The 20042-nt window shown below is 40.6% G+C and overlaps 1 protein-coding gene across 1 annotated transcript in view; it reads left to right on the top strand.

Moving 5' to 3' along the window:
- The window catches only part of Polr3A (RNA polymerase III subunit A), a 194849-nt gene that overhangs the window by 160812 nt on the left and 13995 nt on the right, over window positions 1-20042 (top strand). The window contains exon 6 of the mRNA XM_070098524.1: window positions 3214-3599. Within this exon, the coding sequence (XP_069954625.1) occupies window positions 3214-3599 (386 nt within the window). The remainder of the gene's footprint in view (window positions 1-3213; window positions 3600-20042) is intronic.

Below are 20042 nucleotides of genomic sequence, written 5' to 3' on the forward strand. Positions count from 1 at the left end.
TCCATGCCCCTCGCACACAAAACCTCCTTTACCCCCTCCCTCCAACCTTTCCTAGGCTGACCCCTACCCTGCCTTCCTTCCACTACAGACTGATACACTCTTGAAGTCATTCTGTTTTGCTCCATTCTCTCTACATGTCCGAACCACCTCAACAACCCCTCCTCAGCCCTCTGGACAACAGTTTTGGTAATCCCGCACCTCCTCCTAACTTCCAAACTACGAATTCTCTGCATTATATTCACACCACACATTGCCCTCAGACATGACATCTCCACTGCCTCCAGCCTTCTCCTCGCTGCAACATTCATCACCTATGCTTCACACCCATATAAGAGTGTTTGTAAAACTATACTCTCATACATTCCCCTCTTTGCCTCCAAGGCCAAAGTTCTTTGTCTCCACAGACTCCTAAGTGCACCGCTCACCCTTTTCCCCTCATCAATTCTATGATTCACCTCATCTTTCATAGACCCATCCGCTGAGACGTCCATTCCCAAATATCTGAATGCATTCACCTCCTCTATACTCTCTCCCTCCAATCTGATATCCAATCTTTCATCACCTAATCTTTTTGTTATCCTCATAACCTTACTCTTTCCTGTATTCACTTTTAACTTTCTTCTTTTGCATACCCTACCAAATTCATCCACCAACCTCTGCAACTTCTCTTCAGAATCTCCCAAGAGCACAGTGTCATCAGCAAAGAGCAACTGTGATAACTCCCACTTTATGTGTGATTCTTTATCTTTTAACTCCACGCCTCTTGCCAAGACCCTCGCATTTACTTCTCTTACAACCCCATCTATAAATGTATTAAACAACCACTGTGGCATCACACATCCTTGTCTAAGGCCTTCTTTTACTGGGAAATAATCTCCCTCTTTCCTACATACTCTAACTTGAGCCTCACTATCCTCGTAAATACTCTTCACTGCTTTCAGTAACCTACCTCCTACACCATACACCTGCAACATCTGCCACATAGCCCCCCTATCCACCCTGTCATACGCCTTTTCCAAATCCATAAATGCCACAAAAACCTCTTTAGCCTTATCTAAATACTGTTCACTTAATCACGTAATTATCAGAATATTAAAATAATGTAACTTAAAAAATGAGAGAAACAAGGTATATCAGCAACATTTTTGCAAGCAGCAGGACTCCATGTTGCCATCAGGTGAGCATCCAGTGCCAACTTTGCTGCCTTACATCTCTGTAAGTATTGACCCTAAAATTGTTTGAAGTTTTGTTTCACACAGAAAATTGCCCTCTTTATTAACCTTTAAACTGTCCAAACATAGATCTACATTTGCTCGTGTAGCACTTCGAATGCAGATCTACTTTTTTTACGTGCTTTCTTCTGGAGAAAATCAAGGTCGGAATGCTATGCACGAAAATGTAGATCTACGTTTGGACAGTTAAGGGGTTAATGTGATTAAGCTGTTATATCTATTTTTGAACCCCTGCTTGGGATTCACTTCCATTTGAATATAGTGAATATTATTCATAAACTCATCTACATGTCAGTGCATGTCGTAAGAGGTGACTAAAATGCTGGGGAGCAAGGAACCAGTAACTCTTTCTGTGTAACCAGTTGCAAACAAGCCACTGTATGTGTGGGGTTAGGATTTGTGGCAAGTGAGTGGTAAAACTCCAGGCCAGTGCATAAGCTACTGGGCCAGTTAGCTACAGTAAGATTAATCCAACTATGTATATTCATATACCATAGGGAGGTTAGCATGGGGTCCCACTGTGATCACAAATGCAAGATTTTACAGATGAATCACCTGTCAGCATGGCAGTCACTAACTCTAGCTCAAGTCCCCTCAAATTAGTCATCGTGGAGTTTTACAACTCACTTGCCATGGATTCTAACCCCACCCATACCTTGGTTTGTTTCTCTTCTGTGTAAATTATTAAATGTAAAATGAAGATAAACTTTATAGTTTTCTTATTTTTTGGGTCACCCTGCCTTGATGGGAGACAGCCAGTATTTAAAAAAAAAAAATACTCAAATTTTGGTCGAGGCTTCAAGATCAAACTTTTTTGGAAAAGTAGGGAAGCATGTTGACCATTCACAAGTAACACTTATGAGAGGTTAAAATCCTTACATATTGGTGACCTACTATACACTAAATTCCTTTGTCTTCAGTGAATCAAGGCTGAAACCACACTTGTTAAGCATATTTTGACTGGCCATGCACCAGGAAGACCCAGTCAGGCACCAATGATCCTTGGTCAGGTTCCATGGAGCAGTGGTCAAGCTCCAGGAAGATCCAGTGAGCCCTGGTCAGGTTCCATGAAGCAGTGGTCAAGCTCCAGGAAGACCTGTGCTGCCTTCAGGTAGACTTGATCTAGCTCCACTTGAACCAAGTCCAAGTGAACTGGGTCCAAGTGAACCAAGTCCAGGTGGACCAGGTCTAAGTGCACCTGGTTCATGCTCCGAGAACAACTGTAACCAAATCCATGAATGTGCTGGAAAACACTGCTCTTCCCACAAATTCAAGTTTATTTCCACATGTTACATAGTTTATACAGGAATTGGTGAGATTCAGTTTGTTTACAATACAGAAGGGCATCACTGCAGGGTTGCCAGATTACTCACTGTTCCCAGCCTCTAGACTAACTATGTGAATCATAGATGCATAGGATAATGTAAATTATGTTAGTTTGTGGTTTTTGTGGTGTGGGTGGAGTGGGTAAGAACAGCCCACTGTCTCCTCTGCAGGTTAAGGAGAGGAGGACAGTGAATGTCACTCTCATCTCTTGATTTTCTGCCCCTTGACTTGTCCCCACACCCCTTCCCAAGCTGGCCTGCCAACTAACGATCGACTTGTATATGGATATCTGTGCATACAAATAAAACAATAAATATTAGTTATCCTCCAATCTCTGCCACACAAATGTATGTTTAGTGTGAGTAGGACTTACCTAACATGAGCAAATAGGCCTACTGCAGTGCTCCTATATTCTTGCTTATCAATGTTTGGGCTGACTATGTATTTATCTGTTTTTATCACAAATGTAAAGTTTTTGGTTCTGTTTTTAATGTGTTAGTACTTTTCTAAGTTTAGGCTTCAATATATTTTGCTTCAAAACATTTTGACCTACTTTTAAAAATCCTCAAAGCCTAGGATAGACTTACATATAGACATATTCAAGTTACACTCGATTATTTATGATAGATACAGTATTTACAAACTTTACTTGCAGCCTCTGCAGCTGTGGACAGGGAAGCAGATATTTAGTGTGATAATAAGACCCAATAAGAAGTTTCCCATTGAATGTAATCTAATGACCAAGAGAAAAGACTATACCTGGGGAGAAGAATTCTGCTCCAACGAAGGATGGACCATCATTAGAAACTCTGAGTTGCTTGCTGGTGCTGTGGACAAGTCTCTGCTGGGTTCTGGTTCCAAGAAGAACATTTTCTACATCATCCTGAAGGACTATGGGAAGGATCACGCTGCTGATGCCATGTGGAGAGTGGCAAGAGTGGCTGTACACTTCCTTACAAACAGAGGATTCTCCATTGGCATTGGAGATGTCATGCCAGGATCTCGCTTGCTTTCGAGAAAACAGGAATTACTTGCTGATGGGTTGGTACAATCAGTACCTTATACATTCTCTCTCTATTGTAATTATGTAAATCAAAATTTATTCTTAAAATACTGGATATTGTTTTACTGTGTGAGAGTCATACATATTGATAATGTAGTTAATGGTTTCTGGTTTATCTGCTGCAGTTAGTGGTCCCAGGTTTAGCAGCTGCAGTTAGTGGTCCCAGGCTTAGCAGCTGCTGTTAGCAGTCCCTACTTTAGCAGCTGCAGTTAGTGGTCTCAGGTTTAGCAGCTCCAGTTAGTGGTTCCTACTTTAGCAGCTGCATTTAGTGGTCCATAGTTTGGCGGCTGCAGTTAGTGGTCGCAGGTTTAGCAGCTGCTGTTAGTGGTCCCTACTTTAGTAGCTGTAGTTAGTAGTCCCTGGTTTAGCAGCTGCAGTTAGTGGTCCCTGGTTTAGCAGCTGCAGTTAGTGGTCCCTCGTTTAACAGCTGCAGTTAGTGGTCTCTGGTTTAGTCTTTATTCTTTGCAGATGACACAACTCTAGTCATCTCCCACCCAAATCTTTTCATCACTTAACAACATTTTAATGAAGACTTCCAATAAACTCACGCTTAACACCGACAGAACCTTCTATATTATGTTTGGGATAGCAAGCGATGTTGAACTAAACATTATGATTAACAATACACTTATTGCTAAACATAATGAGGGAAAATTTCTGTGTCTGAACCTTAACAGTAACTTGACATTCAACATCCACATCCAAAACATCACAAAAAAAAGTCTGGGTATCTTTATTGTAGACGTTTCGCCATCCAGATGTTGCACATGTGTCTCAATTTCATCTTGTCGGTATTGTATACCATTCTTGTACAAAAAAAAAGTGTCCAAAACAGTTGGCATTCTCTCTAAAATACATTATTATGCACCACAAACGGCACTACTTACATTATTACGTATAATCACTGATCTACCCCTACCTCACCTATTCTGTTTGTGCCTGGGGATCCACAACACCAAAACACCTCAAGCCAATAATAACTCAGCAAACAACCACAATGTGAATGATCACACAGTCTACTGCTAGATAACACCCCCCCCCATACTCTTCAAAGACCTAAATCTGTTTATTGTACAAAACATTCACTCTTACTACTTTGCATACAATAAATTCTAATATTAATCCTGACCTGAAGCACTTCCTTCATAATTCCAGTTGGACCCATAGACATTATCTTCTTTCAACAAACTGGCCATATCCCAAAAAGGCAGGGTCGCCCAAAATGAAAAACGAGAGTTTCTCGTTTCTCGTTTTCTACAGGAAAAGGGGATACTAGCCCTTTGCTCCTGGCACTTTAGTTGCCTCTTATGATATTCATCAGTTCTCACCAAAGTAATAAAGAAAGCCAAACAACTATACTACTCCAGTAGATTCACAGACACTAGAGGAGATATAAAAAAGACCTGGAAAACACTCTCTCAGATTCTAGGGACCCACAAACTGAAAAAAACAAGAATATTGTCCTAACTAAACCTAATGAAACACCACTACATCCCACTGACACAGCTAACAAGATAAACGACTTCTTCTCAATCATAGGATCTAATCTCGCCAATAAAATCCCACATACTAATGCCCATGCCGGGGACTACCTAGATGGGAATTTCCCAAATTCCTTCTATCTTGCACAAACTGAGCTCTCGGAAGTCACCGAGATTATAAAGTCACTTAAAAACAACTCAGGGAATCTGTCTAATGTCCCGCCATTACTGTACAAGCGAGTGGCCCATATCCTTTCGCATGCTATTTCATTACTTTTTAACAAGTCACTAGAAACTAGCACCTTCCCGAAACTACTCAAGATGGCAAGGGTTACACCAATGCATAAAGGTGGTGACCCTACAGACTTAAACAACTATAGGCCAATATCAAACTTACCATTGCTATCCAAAATCTTTGAGAAACTCGTGCACAGGAGACTATATTCATTTATAACAGCACAAAACATACTCAACCCCTGCCAATTTGGATTTAGGAAAAATAAAAGCACTAATGATGCAATCATAAAAATGCTAGATCTGCTTTACACAGCATTGGAAAATAAGGAATATCCACTAGGAATTTTTATTGACCTAAGAAAAGCTTTTGACACAGTAGACCACGGCATCTTATTCCACAAACTTGACCATTACGTTATAAGAGGCCATGCACTTGCTTATTTCAAATCTTACCTTACTAATAGGTATCAGTATGTTACCATTAAAGACACAGCATCAACAACACGGCCACTTGATACTGGAGTTCCGCAGGGAAGTGTCCTTGGTCCCCTGCTCTTCCTCATATACATCAATGATCTTCCAAACGTATCCCAACACCTGAAACCCATTCTCTTTGCTGACGACATGACTTATGTCATCTCTCACCCTAATCTTGCCACCCTCAACACCATTGTTAACGAGGAGCTGATCAAAATATCGACTTGGATGACAGCCAATAAACTTACGCTTAATACTGACAAAACCTACTATATTATGTTTGGTAGCAGAGCAGGAGATGCACAAATTAACATTAAGATCGACAACACTCTAATTACCAGACATAATGAGGGCAAATTCCTAGGCCTATACCTCGACAACAACCTGAATTTCAGCACCCATATCCAACACATAACCAAAAAAGTATCCAAAACAGTTGGGATCCTCTCCAAGATATGATACTGCGTGCCGCAAAATGCCCTTCTCACACTATACCACTCACTTATTTATCCATACCTCACCTATGCTATTTGTGCTTGGGGATCAACTGCAGCAACACACCTAAAGCCAATAATAACCCAACAAAAAGCTGCAGTAAGAATATTCACTAAATCCCATCCCTGGCAACACACCCCCCCACTCTTCATAGATCTAAACTTACTCCCTGTTCAGTACATCCACACTTACTACTGTGCAATCTACATCTACAGGACCTTAAACTCCAATATCAACCTTGACCTAAAACGCTTTCTTGATAGTTGTGACAGAACCCACAGGCATAACACCAGACACAAACATCTCTACGACATTCCCCATGTCCGACTAAACCTTTACAAAAATTCAATGTATGTCAAAGGCCCTAAAATCTGGAACACCCTACCTGAGAACTCCAGAACTGCAGACACATTCATCACCTTCAAAACTACCATTAGAAAACATCTTATCTCCCTGATAAACCCCATCAACTAACTACACGAATACCACCTGGTGGTTCACACTTACACTCACCACCCATTTGACCATAAACAGAAATATTAATCTCAATCTTAAAATAATGAATCCTATGATACTCCAATATTGAAACTATGTACTGTGCCAAAAGAAAACCATTCACATTGCTAAACTCACAAACTAGTATTTAGTCACTTAGCCATAATACCAACTTACCTCATAATTTGTAATATTTTAAAATAAAGAATTAAACTAAGTCTGCCTGAAATGCCTAGCCATGCTAGGTGTTCTAGTGGTACACTCTGTGATCATTATTTAACTACATGTAAACCACACAACAACCAAATTCTGTAAATTCAACATTGTAATCTTTATAGAGAATAAACTTTGATGAATACTGTTCCACTTCCCCACAGAGATAAGCAGATATAAACAAGAACAAGAACTAGTAAGAAAATAGAAGAAAACCCAGAGGGGTGTTTATATATATTCTTGTACATGCATGTGTAGTGTGACCTGAATGTAAATAGAGGTAGCAAGATGTACCTGAAATCTTGCATGTTTATGAAACAGAAAAAAACTACAGCAATCCTACCATCATGTAAAACAATTACAGGCTTCCATTGCACACTCACTTGGCAGGATGGTAGTACCTCTCTGGGCAGATTCTGTTTACCAACCTACTACCTAAGATCACCATAATTTTTTTTTTTTTAACATGTCGGCCATCTCCCACCGAGGCAGGGTGACCCAAAAAGAAAGAAAATCCCCAAAAAGAAAATACTTTTATCATCATTCAACACTTTCACCTCACTCACACATACTCACTGTTTTTGCAGAGGTGCTCAGAACACAACAGTTTAGGAGCATATACGTATAAAGATACACAACATATCCCTCCAAACTGCTAATATCCCGAACCCCCTCCTTTAGAGTGCAGGCATTGTACTTCCCATTTCCAGGACTCAAGTCCAGCTATACAAAAATAACCGGTTTCCCTGAATCCCTTCACTAAATATTACCTTGCTCACACTCCAACAGATCACCAAGTCCCAAATACCATTCGTCTCCATTCACTTCTATCGAACACTCTCATGCATGCCTGCTGGAAGTCCAAGCCCCTCCCCCACAAAACCTCCCTTACCCTTTCCTTCCAACCTTTTCGAGGATGACCCCTACCCTGCCTTCCTTCCCCTACAGATTTATATGCTCTCCATGTCATTCTACTTTGATCCATTCTCTCTAAATGACCAAACCACATTAACAACCCCTCTTCAGCCCTCTGACTAATACTTTTATTAACTCCACACCTTCTCCTAATTTCCACACTCCGAATTTTCTGCATAATATTTACACCACACATTGCTCTTAGACAGGATATCTCCACTGCCTCCAACAGCCTCCTCGCTGCTGCATTCACAACCCAAGCTTCACACTCATATAAGAGTGTTGGTACTACTATACGTTCATACATTCCCTTCTTTGCCTCCATAGATAACGTTTTTTGACTCCACATATACCTCAACGCACCACTCGCCTTTTTTCCCTCATCAATTCTTTGATTAACCTCATCCTTCATAAATCCATCCGCTGACACGTCAACTCCCAAGTATCTGAAAACATTCACTTCTTCCATACTCCTCCTCCCCAATATAATATCAAATTTTTCTTTATCTAAATCATTTGACACCCTCATCACCTTACTCTTTTCTATGTTCACTTTCAACTTTCTACCTTTACACACACTCCCAAACTCATCCACTAACCTCTGCAATTTTTCTTTAGAATCTCCCATAAGCACAGTATCATCAGCAAAAAGCAACTGTGTCAATTCCCATTTTGTATTTAATTCCCCATAATTTAATCCCACCCCTCTCCCGAACACCCTAGCATTTACTTCTTTTACAACCCCATTTATAAATATATTAAACAACCATGGTGACATTACACATCCTACTTTTACCTACTTTTACCGGGAAGTAGTCTCCCTCTCTTCTACACATCCTAACCTGAGTCTCACTATCCTCATAAAAACTCTTTACAGCATTTACTAACTTACCACCTATTCCATACACTTGCAACATCTGCCACATTGCTCCTCTATCCACTCTATCATATGCCTTTTCTAAATCCATAAATGCAATAAAAACTTCCCTACCTTTATCTAAATACTGTTCACATATATGCTTCAATGTAAACACTTGATCTACACATCCCCTACCCACTCTGAAACCTCCTTGCTCATCCGCAATCCTACACTCTGTCTTACCTCTAATTCTTTCAATAATAACCCTACCATACACTTTTCCTGGTATACTCAGTAAACTTATTCCTCTATAATTTTTGCAATCTCTTTTGTCCCCCTTCCCTTTATATAAAGGGACTATACATACTCTCTGTCAATCCCTAGGTACCTTTCCCTCTTTCATACATTTTTTTTTTTTTTTTTTTTTTTTTTTTTTTTTTTTTATTATCACACCGGCCGATTCCCACCAAGGCAGGGTGGCCCGAAAAAGAAAAACTTTCACCATCATTCACTCCATCACTGTCTTGCCAGAAGGGTGCTTTACACTACAGTTTTTAAACTGCAACATTAACACCCCTCCTTCAGAGTGCAGGCACTGTACTTCCCATCTCCAGGACTCAAGTCCGGCCTGCCGGTTTCCCTGAATCCCTTCATAAATGTTACTTTGCTCACACTCCAACAGCACGTCAAGTATTAAAAACCATTTGTCTCCATTCACTCCTATCAAACACGCTCAAGCATGCCTGCTGGAAGTCCAAGCCCCTCGCACACAAAACCTCCTTTACCCCCTCCCTCCAACCCTTCCTAGGCCGACCCCTACCCCGCCTTCCTTCCACTACAGACTGATACACTCTTGAAGTCATTCTGTTTCGCTCCATTCTCTCTACATGTCCGAACCACCTCAACAACCCTTCCTCAGCCCTCTGGACAACAGTTTTGGTAATCCCGCACCTCCTCCTAACTTCCAAACTACGAATTCTCTGCATTATATTCACACCACACATTGCCCTCAGACATGACATCTCCACTGCCTCCAGCCTTCTCCTCGCTGCAACATTCATCACCCACGCTTCACACCCATATAAGAGCGTTGGTAAAACTATACTCTCATACATTCCCCTCTTTGCCTCCAAGGACAAAGTTCTTTGTCTCCACAGACTCCTAAGTGCACCACTCACTCTTTTTCCCTCATCAATTCTATGATTCACCTCATCTTTCATAGACCCATCCGCTGACACGTCCACTCCCAAATATCTGAATACGTTCACCTCCTCCATACTCTCTCCCTCCAATCTGAGATTCAATCTTTCATCACCTAATCTTTTTGTTATCCTCATAACCTTACTCTTTCCTGTATTCACCTTTAATTTTCTTCTTTTGCACACCCTACCAAATTCATCCACCAATCTCTGCAACTTCTCTTCAGAATCTCCCAAGAGCACAGTGTCATCAGCAAAGAGCAGCTGTGACAACTCCCACTTTGTGTGTGATTCTTTATCTTTTAACTCCACGCCTCTTGCCAAGACCCTCGCATTTACTTCTCTTACAACCCCATCTATAAATATATTAAACAACCACGGTGACATCACACATCCTTGTCTAAGGCCTACTTTTACTGGGAAAAAATTTCCCTCTTTCCTACATACTCTAACTTGAGCCTCACTATCCTCGTAAAAACTCTTCACTGCTTTCAGTAACCTACCTCCTACACCATACACTTGCAACATCTGCCACATTGCCCCCCTATCCACCCTGTCATACGCCTTTTCCAAATCCATAAATGCCACAAAGACCTCTTTAGCCTTATCTAAATACTGTTCACTTATATGTTTCACTGTAAACACCTGGTCCACACACCCCCTACCTTTCCTAAAGCCTCCTTGTTCATCTGCTATCCTATTCTCCGTCTTACTCTTAATTCTTTCAATTATAACTCTACCATACACTTTACCAGGTACACTCAACAGACTTATCCCCCTATAATTTTTGCACTCTCTTTTATCCCCTTTGCCTTTATACAAAGGAACTATGCATGCTCTCTGCCAATCCCTAGGTACCTTACCCTCTTCCATACATTTATTAAACAATTGCACCAACCACTCCAAAACTATATCCCCACCTGCTTTTAACATTTCTATCTTTATCCCATCAATCCCGGCTGCCTTACCCCCTTTCATTTTACCTACTGCCTCACGAACTTCCCCCACACTCACAACTGGCTCTTCCTCACTCCTACAAGATGTTATTCCTCCTTGCCCTATACACGAAATCACAGCTTCCCTATCTTCATCAACATTTAACAATTCCTCAAAATATTCCTTCCATCTTCCCAATACCTCTAACTCTCCATTTAATAACTCTCCTCTCCTATTTTTAACTGACAAATCCATTTGTTCTCTAGGCTTTCTTAACTTGTTAATCTCACTCCAAAACTTTTTCTTATTTTCAACAAAATTTGTTGATAACATCTCACCCACTCTCTCATTTGCTCTCTTTTTACATTGCTTCACCACTCTCTTTACCTCTCTCTTTTTCTCCATATACTCTTCCCTCCTTGCATCATTTCTACTTTGTAAAAACTTCTCATATGCTAACTTTTTCTCCCTTACTACTCTCTTTACATCATCATTCCACCAATCGCTCCTCTTCCCTCCTTTACCCACTTTCCTGTAACCACAAACTTCTGCTGAACACTCTAACACTACATTTTTAAACCTACCCCATACCTCTTCGACCCCATTGCCTATGCTCTCATTAGCCCATCTATCCTCCAATAGCTGTTTATATCTTACCCTAACTGCCTCCTCTTTTAGTTTATAAACCTTCACCTCTCTCTTCCCTGATGCTTCTATTCTCCTTGTATCCCATCTACCTTTTACTCTCAGTGTAGCTACAACTAGAAAGTGATCTGATATATCTGTGGCCCCTCTATAAACATGTACATCCTGAAGTCTACTCAACAGTCTTTTATCTACCAATACATAATCCAACAAACTACTGTCATTTCGCCCTACATCATATCGTGTATACTTATTTATCCTCTTTTTCTTAAAATATGTATTACCTATAACTAAACCCCTTTCTATACAAAGTTCAATCAAAGGGCTCCCATTATCATTTACACCTGGCACCCCAAACTTACCTACCACACCCTCTCTAAAAGTTTCTCCTACTTTAGCATTCAAGTCCCCTACCACAATTACTCTCTCACTTGGTTCAAAGGCTCATACATTTATTAAACAAAAATACCCACCACTTCAACACTATATCACCCCGTTTTTAACATTTCTGTCATGATCCCGTCAGTTCCAGCTGCTTTACCCCCTTTCATTCTACGTAATGCCTCACGCACCTCCCCCACACTCACATCCTGCTCTTCTTCACTCCTAAAAGATGGTATACCTCCCTGGCCTGTGCATGAAATTACTGCTTCCCTTTCTTCTTCGACATATAAAAGTTCCTCAAAATATTCTCGCCATCTACCCAAAACCTCCATCTCCCCATCTACTAACTCCCCTACTCTGTTTTTAACTGACAAATCCATTCGTTCTCTAGGCTTTCTTAACTTGTTTAACCCTTTCAGGGTCCACAGGCCTTCTCAGATACATGTTCTCAGGGTCCCCCCAATTTAAAAAAAAAAAATTGTTTTTTCTTGTGAATAGATAGAAAATCTTTTCCCGATCACAATGACACCAAAAGTATGAAATTTGATGAAAAACTTCCGGAATTATGCTCTCGCAAAGTTAGCAGTCTAGACGATGTTTACGCATCAGCGATTTTGCCCAATTTCAGCCCTGTTTTCGGCCAATTCCAGTGTACTAGTCGACAGAAATCATACCTATTTCGCTAGAACTCCATTTTTTCTATCGAGTGAGTACAAGAAACCACCCATTTACCGATGTCAACTATCCAATACAGTGGTCAGAATTTAGCAATTTTGCCAATTTCACACAAATTTCAAAAGATGCCAATTTCCAAATAGGGTCCAGAATAAACAAGAAAGACATTCCTGGCACTAAAATAACATTTCCTCTGTTCATTAGTCACATCCCCATGCCCCTCTTACATTCTTTTGCTTTCTATTTTGAATTTATATTCTCACAAAAAATAGAAAATTTACTGTTATGCAGACTACTGCAGTAGTGTAGAAATGATACAAATAATATCAGCATACTTGTGAAAGAATATTAGACTCACCAGTTGACTTGTATTGGATGATTAGCATGATTTGTTTACTTTTGAACTTTGGTAAAAATCGAACATTTCTGGTACTTTGAGCTCAATTTCAAGGTACTTTTCATTGTAAAACCAGTCAAAATCTTCTCAATTTCTCTAATATGTCTTCCATTCTATCAAATGAGACCAGGAAAACTAGAACACAACAATAAATACCGTACGAAAATTCAGTGCAAAGTCGCTGTTTTAGTCCAAAAACATGATCAAAGTTTTTTTTTTCTCATTACGCACTGTGTGCCGCAGGATTTTTTTTTATACTGCGCACACTGACCACATAGACCCATTCTTTCATATGTAGGCCTACCAGCTTTCTCTCACTAGATTTGAAGGTGCTAGAATTTATGAGTACTAGTACGTCAAGGACCCTGGTACGTAAGCTGTCCTAATATGGCAGAAACCCTGAAAGGTTTAACTCCAAAAATTTTTCTTATTTTCATTAAAATTCCTTGACAGTGCCTCTCCCACTCTATCATCTGCTCTCCTTTTGCACTCTCTCACCACTCTCTTCACCTTTCTTTTACTCTCCATATACTCTACTCTTCTTATAACACTTGTGCTTTGTAAAAACCTCTCATAAGCTAACTTTTTCTCTTTTATCACACCCTTTACTTCATCATTCCACCAATTACTCCTCTTTCCTCCTGCACCCACCCTCCTATAACTACAAACTTCTGCTCCACATTCTAATACTGCATTTTTAAAACTATTCCAACCCTCTTCAACCCCCCCCACTACTCATACTTGCACCAGCCCACCTTTCTGCCAATAGTTGCTTATATCTCACCCGAACTTCCTCCTCCCTTAGTTTATACACTTTCACCTCCCTCTTGCTTGTTGTTGCCATTTTCCTCTTTTCCCATCTACCTCTTACTCTAACTGTAGCTACAACTAAATAATGATCCAGAGGCCAAATTTCAAAGTGTGCACCAGGGTCCAAGAATTTAAAAAAAAAAAAAAAAAAAAATTTCTTATGAAATGTTAGAGAATCTTTTTTGAAGGTAATAAAACAAAAAGTACGAAATTTGATGGAAAATTGACGAAATTATGCTCTCGTGAATTTTGATGTGTCAGCTATATTTACGAATCGGCAATTTTGCCGACTTTGACTCCAATTTTAGGCCAATTACACTATTCCAGTTAACCAAATTCTTAGCTATTTTGCTAGTATTACTTCTATTCTATCGATTGAGCACAAGAAATCACCCAGTCAACTGTTTCAACTACAAAATAAAGTGATCGGAAATTGGTAATTTGGCCAATTTAACACAAAGTTCAAAATAGGGTTCAGAATAAACAATGCAGGCATTCCTGGCACTAAACTAACATTTCCATTTTGATCTTTTATTCACGTAATGAATTTTTATTCTAACAAAAAAATAGAAGATTTATTGTTATGCAATATTGTAATAATTGTATAAATATCATCACCACATTTGTGAATTTATATTAGACCCACCAGCTATAGTGTATTAGACGTGTGAGGTCATTTGTTTACTCTTGAACATCGACAAAAATTTAACATTTCCGCTACTTTGAGCTCAGTTTCAAGCCATTTCCATACTAAAACCAATCAAAATCATCTCTACTTCTGTAATATATCTTCCTATCAAATGAGACCAGGAAATTGCAAATACAACTATAAAAAACATACGAAAAAACACTGCAAATTCGCTGTTTTAATCGAAAATCACGGTCTCAGTTTTATTTCTCTCATTATACACGGTGTGCTGCAAGCTTTGTTTTTTGTGGTGCACACATACCACATAGATGTATTCTCTCATATCTAGGCCCAAATTTACCACTCTCAGGTTATCAGAGTGAGCTGAGCACATGGCGTAGATCTATGGTTTGGACCCTGAACGTAAAGCCGTAGATCTACGACACGGACCCTGAGAGGGTTAACCTGTGTAAAAATTCAATGTACATAAAAGGAGCCAAAATCTGGAACTCCCTACCAGAAATCTCAAGAGCCACTCTTTCTGTCTGCATCTTTAACACTAAAATTAAAAAAAATCTCTCCCTAACATATCCCAACATCTAAATACATGTATGTGAAAGCTATATATCCATATTCACATTATCACCAACATATGGAAAACAATATAATCATATTATCAATATCTGTAATCCTCACAACCATAAAATATTGATAGTGTCCACATTATGTTAACATGCTAGAATCCTAAAGACCTATAGTCATAATCAAACCTGTAGTCCTTAAAACAATTAAACTTGATTAAAGTCACATAGCATGTATTAATATGATAGTCAATTTTCTTGTATTCGTTGTAACTCTTAATTTTATTTTTACAACCCACTTAAGAGACTGTATATATAAGCAGTCAGTGATTAATTTTAACCCTTTCAGGGTCGGTCACGTACATATACGTCTTAACACCCAGGGTTGGTCACGTACTTACACGCGTAAATTCTAGCGCCTTCAAATCGAGCGGGAGAAAGCTGGTAAGCTTACATGTGAGAGAATGGGTCTGTGTGGTGAGTGTGCAGAGTATGAAAAAAAAATCAGGGCACCCGCATTGCATTGTGGGAGTGGTAATTCAGTGCACCTTGGTCACCAAGCCAAACAGTAAGGAATACCTCACTCTCTGGCAGATTGGGACCCTTCCCTTTCCAAGTGATAGTTCTAACACAGATTGATGTGTCAGTGAAGATGACTAATGGTTTTAAGGAGTTTGTGACAGAAAGTAATGACCAGGATACCAAAAATAGTGACAAAAACCAACACCATTGTCAACCTTCCACCAAAAAAGTCAAACAAAGTGACTTATGTGCATATCGGGGGTGGGGAAAACAGCATAGTTGGTGGGGTAGGCAGGGCAGTGTGGGTGTTGGGGAAGTTAGCGTCGGTGGTGGCGAAGGCTGCGTGGATTTGTGTAAACATAGCAACATGTGTGTAGATTACCTATGATAACCCAAAAAAGTCAGTGACTTATTTGCATGTGGGTGGTGGGGAAGACAGTGTAGGTAGTGGGGAAGTTAGTGTCTGTTGTGGAGAAGACAGCGTGTGTTTGTGTAAACAACATGGCTGGCCGGTGGCTGGCTGGCTGGCTGGCTGGCTGGCTTGCTGATTGACTTTGGCTGTCTCTGTATCCATCTGTCTGTCTGTATCTATATCTGCCTCTTTCTCTGTCTCTATCTATATCTCTATCTATTTTTGTCTCTAGATCTCTGTCTATCTCTGTCTGCCTCTACCTCTGTCTCTGCCTATCTCTCTTTCTGTTTCACAGGGCCACATAAATACAATTATATATAGTGTAAATTACCTAGGATAGCCCCAAAAGTTCAGACAAAGTGCTATACTGTGCTTGTAGATGTAATGTATAGTAAGCATAACTGGCAAGTAATATGTATTTTCATTTGTTCAGAAATAAGACACGACGATTCTGCAACTTGTGTAATACCTGTTTATTCACGAGTGGCACCTTCTGAGACAGAGAGAGAGAGAGAGAGAGAGAGAGAGAGAAAAGCAGACAGAAAAACAGATAAGCAGAGACAGATAAACAGAGAGCTAGACTGATAGAGAGCTAGACAGACAGACAGATAGACAGACAGACAGCTATGTTTGTGTGTAACTGTGAAAACAAATAAAGCCAAGGCAGTGCACGCTCGTCACATGTCACCATTGCTGCACAGTCAGCAGTGGAGTGACACTTGTCTTACACCCTATTTCAAGGAAACATTATTTTTCCTATTATTATCATACACTCCCCTGTATCCAAAACATTGCTTGGACCTATAAATGCTATGTATATATTTCTAGACAAATAACAAAAAAAGGCACAATACCGTGACTGGAACGATACACAAATAACCCGCACATAAAAGAGAGAAGCTTACGACGACGTTTCGGTCTGACTTGGACCATTTACAAAGTCACACTAACCAGAAGTGGAGCAGGACGGCTATATATAGGCAGAAAGAGGTGGTGGTAGTAGTAGTAGCAGTAGTACAAGAATGGTAAATAATACTGACAAGATGAAATTAAGACACATGCGCAACACCTGGGCATCCCTATCGTAGACGTTTCGCCATCCAGCCAGCCACTGGATGGCGAAACGTCCACAACAAAGACACCCAGACGCCGCAAAAGTGTCTCAATTTCATCAGTGGTAGAAGTAGTAGAAGTAGTAGAAGAGGTAGTAGTAGTGGTACTGGTAGAAGTGGGGAATAAGGAGGACGAGCCAGTCAACTACAAAGGAAGGGGAGCACTGCAAGGGAGCTAGGTGCCCACAGAGGGAGAGCAAGTGCACAGAGGTGTGAGAAAGGGGAAGTGGTGAAATAAATGAAGAAGGAACAGAAACACGAGATAGAAGAGAGAAAGACAACCCAGAAGAGAAAAAGGAAAGAGGAAAGGGGAAGAGGGAGAAGAAAAAAAAGAAAAAGAAAAAATGAGAAGTCAGGTTAAGTCATGGGTGTTCTGAAGTTTGGAGCATTTTACAATGTAGTGGGAGAGGAAGGCATCTACAGAGATGAAGCCAGGGCTAAGATTCATACAAGGAAAGTTGTGTATTAGAGAGGATTCAACTAGACGGCGACTGTTCGAGTTGGAAGTAGGGAAGACAGTTTTAGCAGAAGACCAGTCAATAGGATGGCTATGATCTCTGACGTGACACAAAAGAGCATTGTTAGTGTCAGCAAGCCTAACACTATTTTTGTGCTCCCTAAGTCTGTCAGAAAGAGATCGACCAGTTTCTCCGAAGTATTGAAGAGGACAGGAGGAGCAAGAAATAGAGTGGACACCAGGAACATCTGTAGAGGGAGGAGAGGTATGAACAAGATTAGTGCGAAGAGTGTTAGTCTGGCGGAAGGTAAGCTTGATGTCTAAGGGACGGAGAGAATTGTTGAGATTAGAAAGACCGGAAATGTAGGGAAGGCAGAGGATAGAAGAGTTCCCAGGAGTAGAGAGTTTGGGAGAGAAGAAATTACGTTTAGCACGTGAGAGGGCAGAGTCTATGAAATGGGAAGGGTAGCCAAGACGGGAAAACGAATTATGAAGAGTGGAAATTTCTGCTGGAAAGAACTGAGGATCACAGATGCGGAGGGCACAGAGAAAGAGGGAGATAAGAACACTTTTCTTGACAGGGGAAGCATGATAGGAAAAGTAGTGAATGTACATGCCACTGTGCATAGGTTTTCGGTAAACGGAAAAGGAAAAATTTGTATCTGAGCGGTGGACATGGACATCAAGGAAAGGAAGCAAGGAATTAGATTCCCATTCAGCTTTAAACTTAATGGAAGGGGCAAGATTATTAAGAGCTTCAAGAAAAGGTTGGAAGAGACTGGAGTCATGAGGCCACAGAGCAAAGATGTCATCCACATAGCAGAGCCAGAGTGAAGGTTGCACATCGAAGGTAGGAAGAAGAACAGTCTCAAAGTATTCCATGTAAAGATTAGCAAGGACAGGAGAGAGAAGAGAGCCCATAGCAACACCAAAGGTTTTAGAATAATATTTCCCTTGGAAGGAAAAGGAATTAGAGTCCACACAGAGGCAGATAAGATCAAGAAAGACATCAGTAGGTATAGGGAGATGTAGAAACCCTTCATGGGCCTTCTCTCTAAGGAAATCAAGGACATCATCAAGGGGGACATTGGTGAAGAGGGACTCAACGTCAAGACTAAGCATCTTGCAGGTTGGGAGAGAGCGAACCCGTTCAATGAAGTCTTGAGAGTGACGGAGGTGGGCAGGAGAAAAAGTACCAAGAAAGGGAGTGAGGGTTTTGGCCAGCCAAGAAGCAAGAGAATAAGAGACAGAACCTCTGGAGGATATGATAGGACGAAGAGGAATATCAGGTTTATGAGTTTTGGGAAGGCCATAGAAATAGGGAAGAGAGGGACAGATGACACGAAACCATTGAACAAGGTCAAAGTCAGGAGGACAGAGGTCGGAGAGAGTCCTTAGTTTCTTGTTTAAAGTTCTCTTGATGTGATCAAGACGGTTGGAAACGAGAGGAGTGTAGGTACATGAGTCAGAGTGCAAGACATCAGCATTACGGAGGTAATTCTTGCGATCAAGGATAACTACTGAATTACCTTTGTCAGAAGATAGTATGACAATGTTAGTGTTGGATTTAAGAGAAGAAAGGGCAAGTTGGTAATGCCGTGGAAAGTGGTGATTCTTAGAAAACAGACTAACAAGAGCAGGAAGGAGAGCACCACGAAAAGTGGACAAGTCAGGAAGATTACGGGAGCGAGATTGATGAGAGGAATCAAAAGAGCTAATCAGGGCAATACCAGCGCGAGGGGCAGGCGAAGTGGCAAAGGAAAGACCAAAACCAAGAAGTCCAAGCTCATACTGAGAGAGTGAGACGGAAGACAAGTTAGTAACACAGTCAGTGAGGGAGAATTTAGACCAAGGGCTAGCTGAGATGAGACGTTGAAGTTTATTCTGTAGTTTAGAAGAATGAATTTGTGTATTCAGGCGAGCAGTGTCAAAGGCAACGGTAGAGAGAAGGTTACAGAGATCCTGTGGTAGAGCCGCAAAGAGAGCACGTTGACGTTTACGGAAAGTAAAGAAGGCATCTTCAACCTGTGATTTATTAGAAAGAATGAGCTGTTGAAGTAGGAGATGGGCATGATCAGGAAAGGGAGTGCCCAGTGGGTTGGTTTTCAGAAGTGGGAGAAGGAAGGTGGCAGAACTTGTTCAGCAATAACAAAAAAAGGCACAATACCGTGACTGGAACGATACACAAATAACCCGCACATAAAAGAGAGAAGCTTACGACAACGTTTCGGTCCGACTTGGACCATTGACAAACTCACACTGTTCAGCAAGACAGTCACGTAGGAAGCGAAGCTGATTCTTACGACGCCGGGTAGCAATAAGAGCAGCCTCATGAGATCAAAAGAGGGGTTTAAAAGAGGGAAGAACATTAAAAAAGTTGGAGAGAATATGACGCTTAACTGTGGGGTCTATAAATAACAAAAAAAGGCACAATACCGTGACTGGAACGATACACAAATAACCCGCACATAAAAGAGAGAAGCTTACGACG

This window comes from Cherax quadricarinatus, chromosome 62, assembly GCF_038502225.1.
Source record: "Cherax quadricarinatus isolate ZL_2023a chromosome 62, ASM3850222v1, whole genome shotgun sequence".
In the NCBI taxonomy this organism is placed as follows: domain Eukaryota; kingdom Metazoa; phylum Arthropoda; class Malacostraca; order Decapoda; family Parastacidae; genus Cherax; species Cherax quadricarinatus.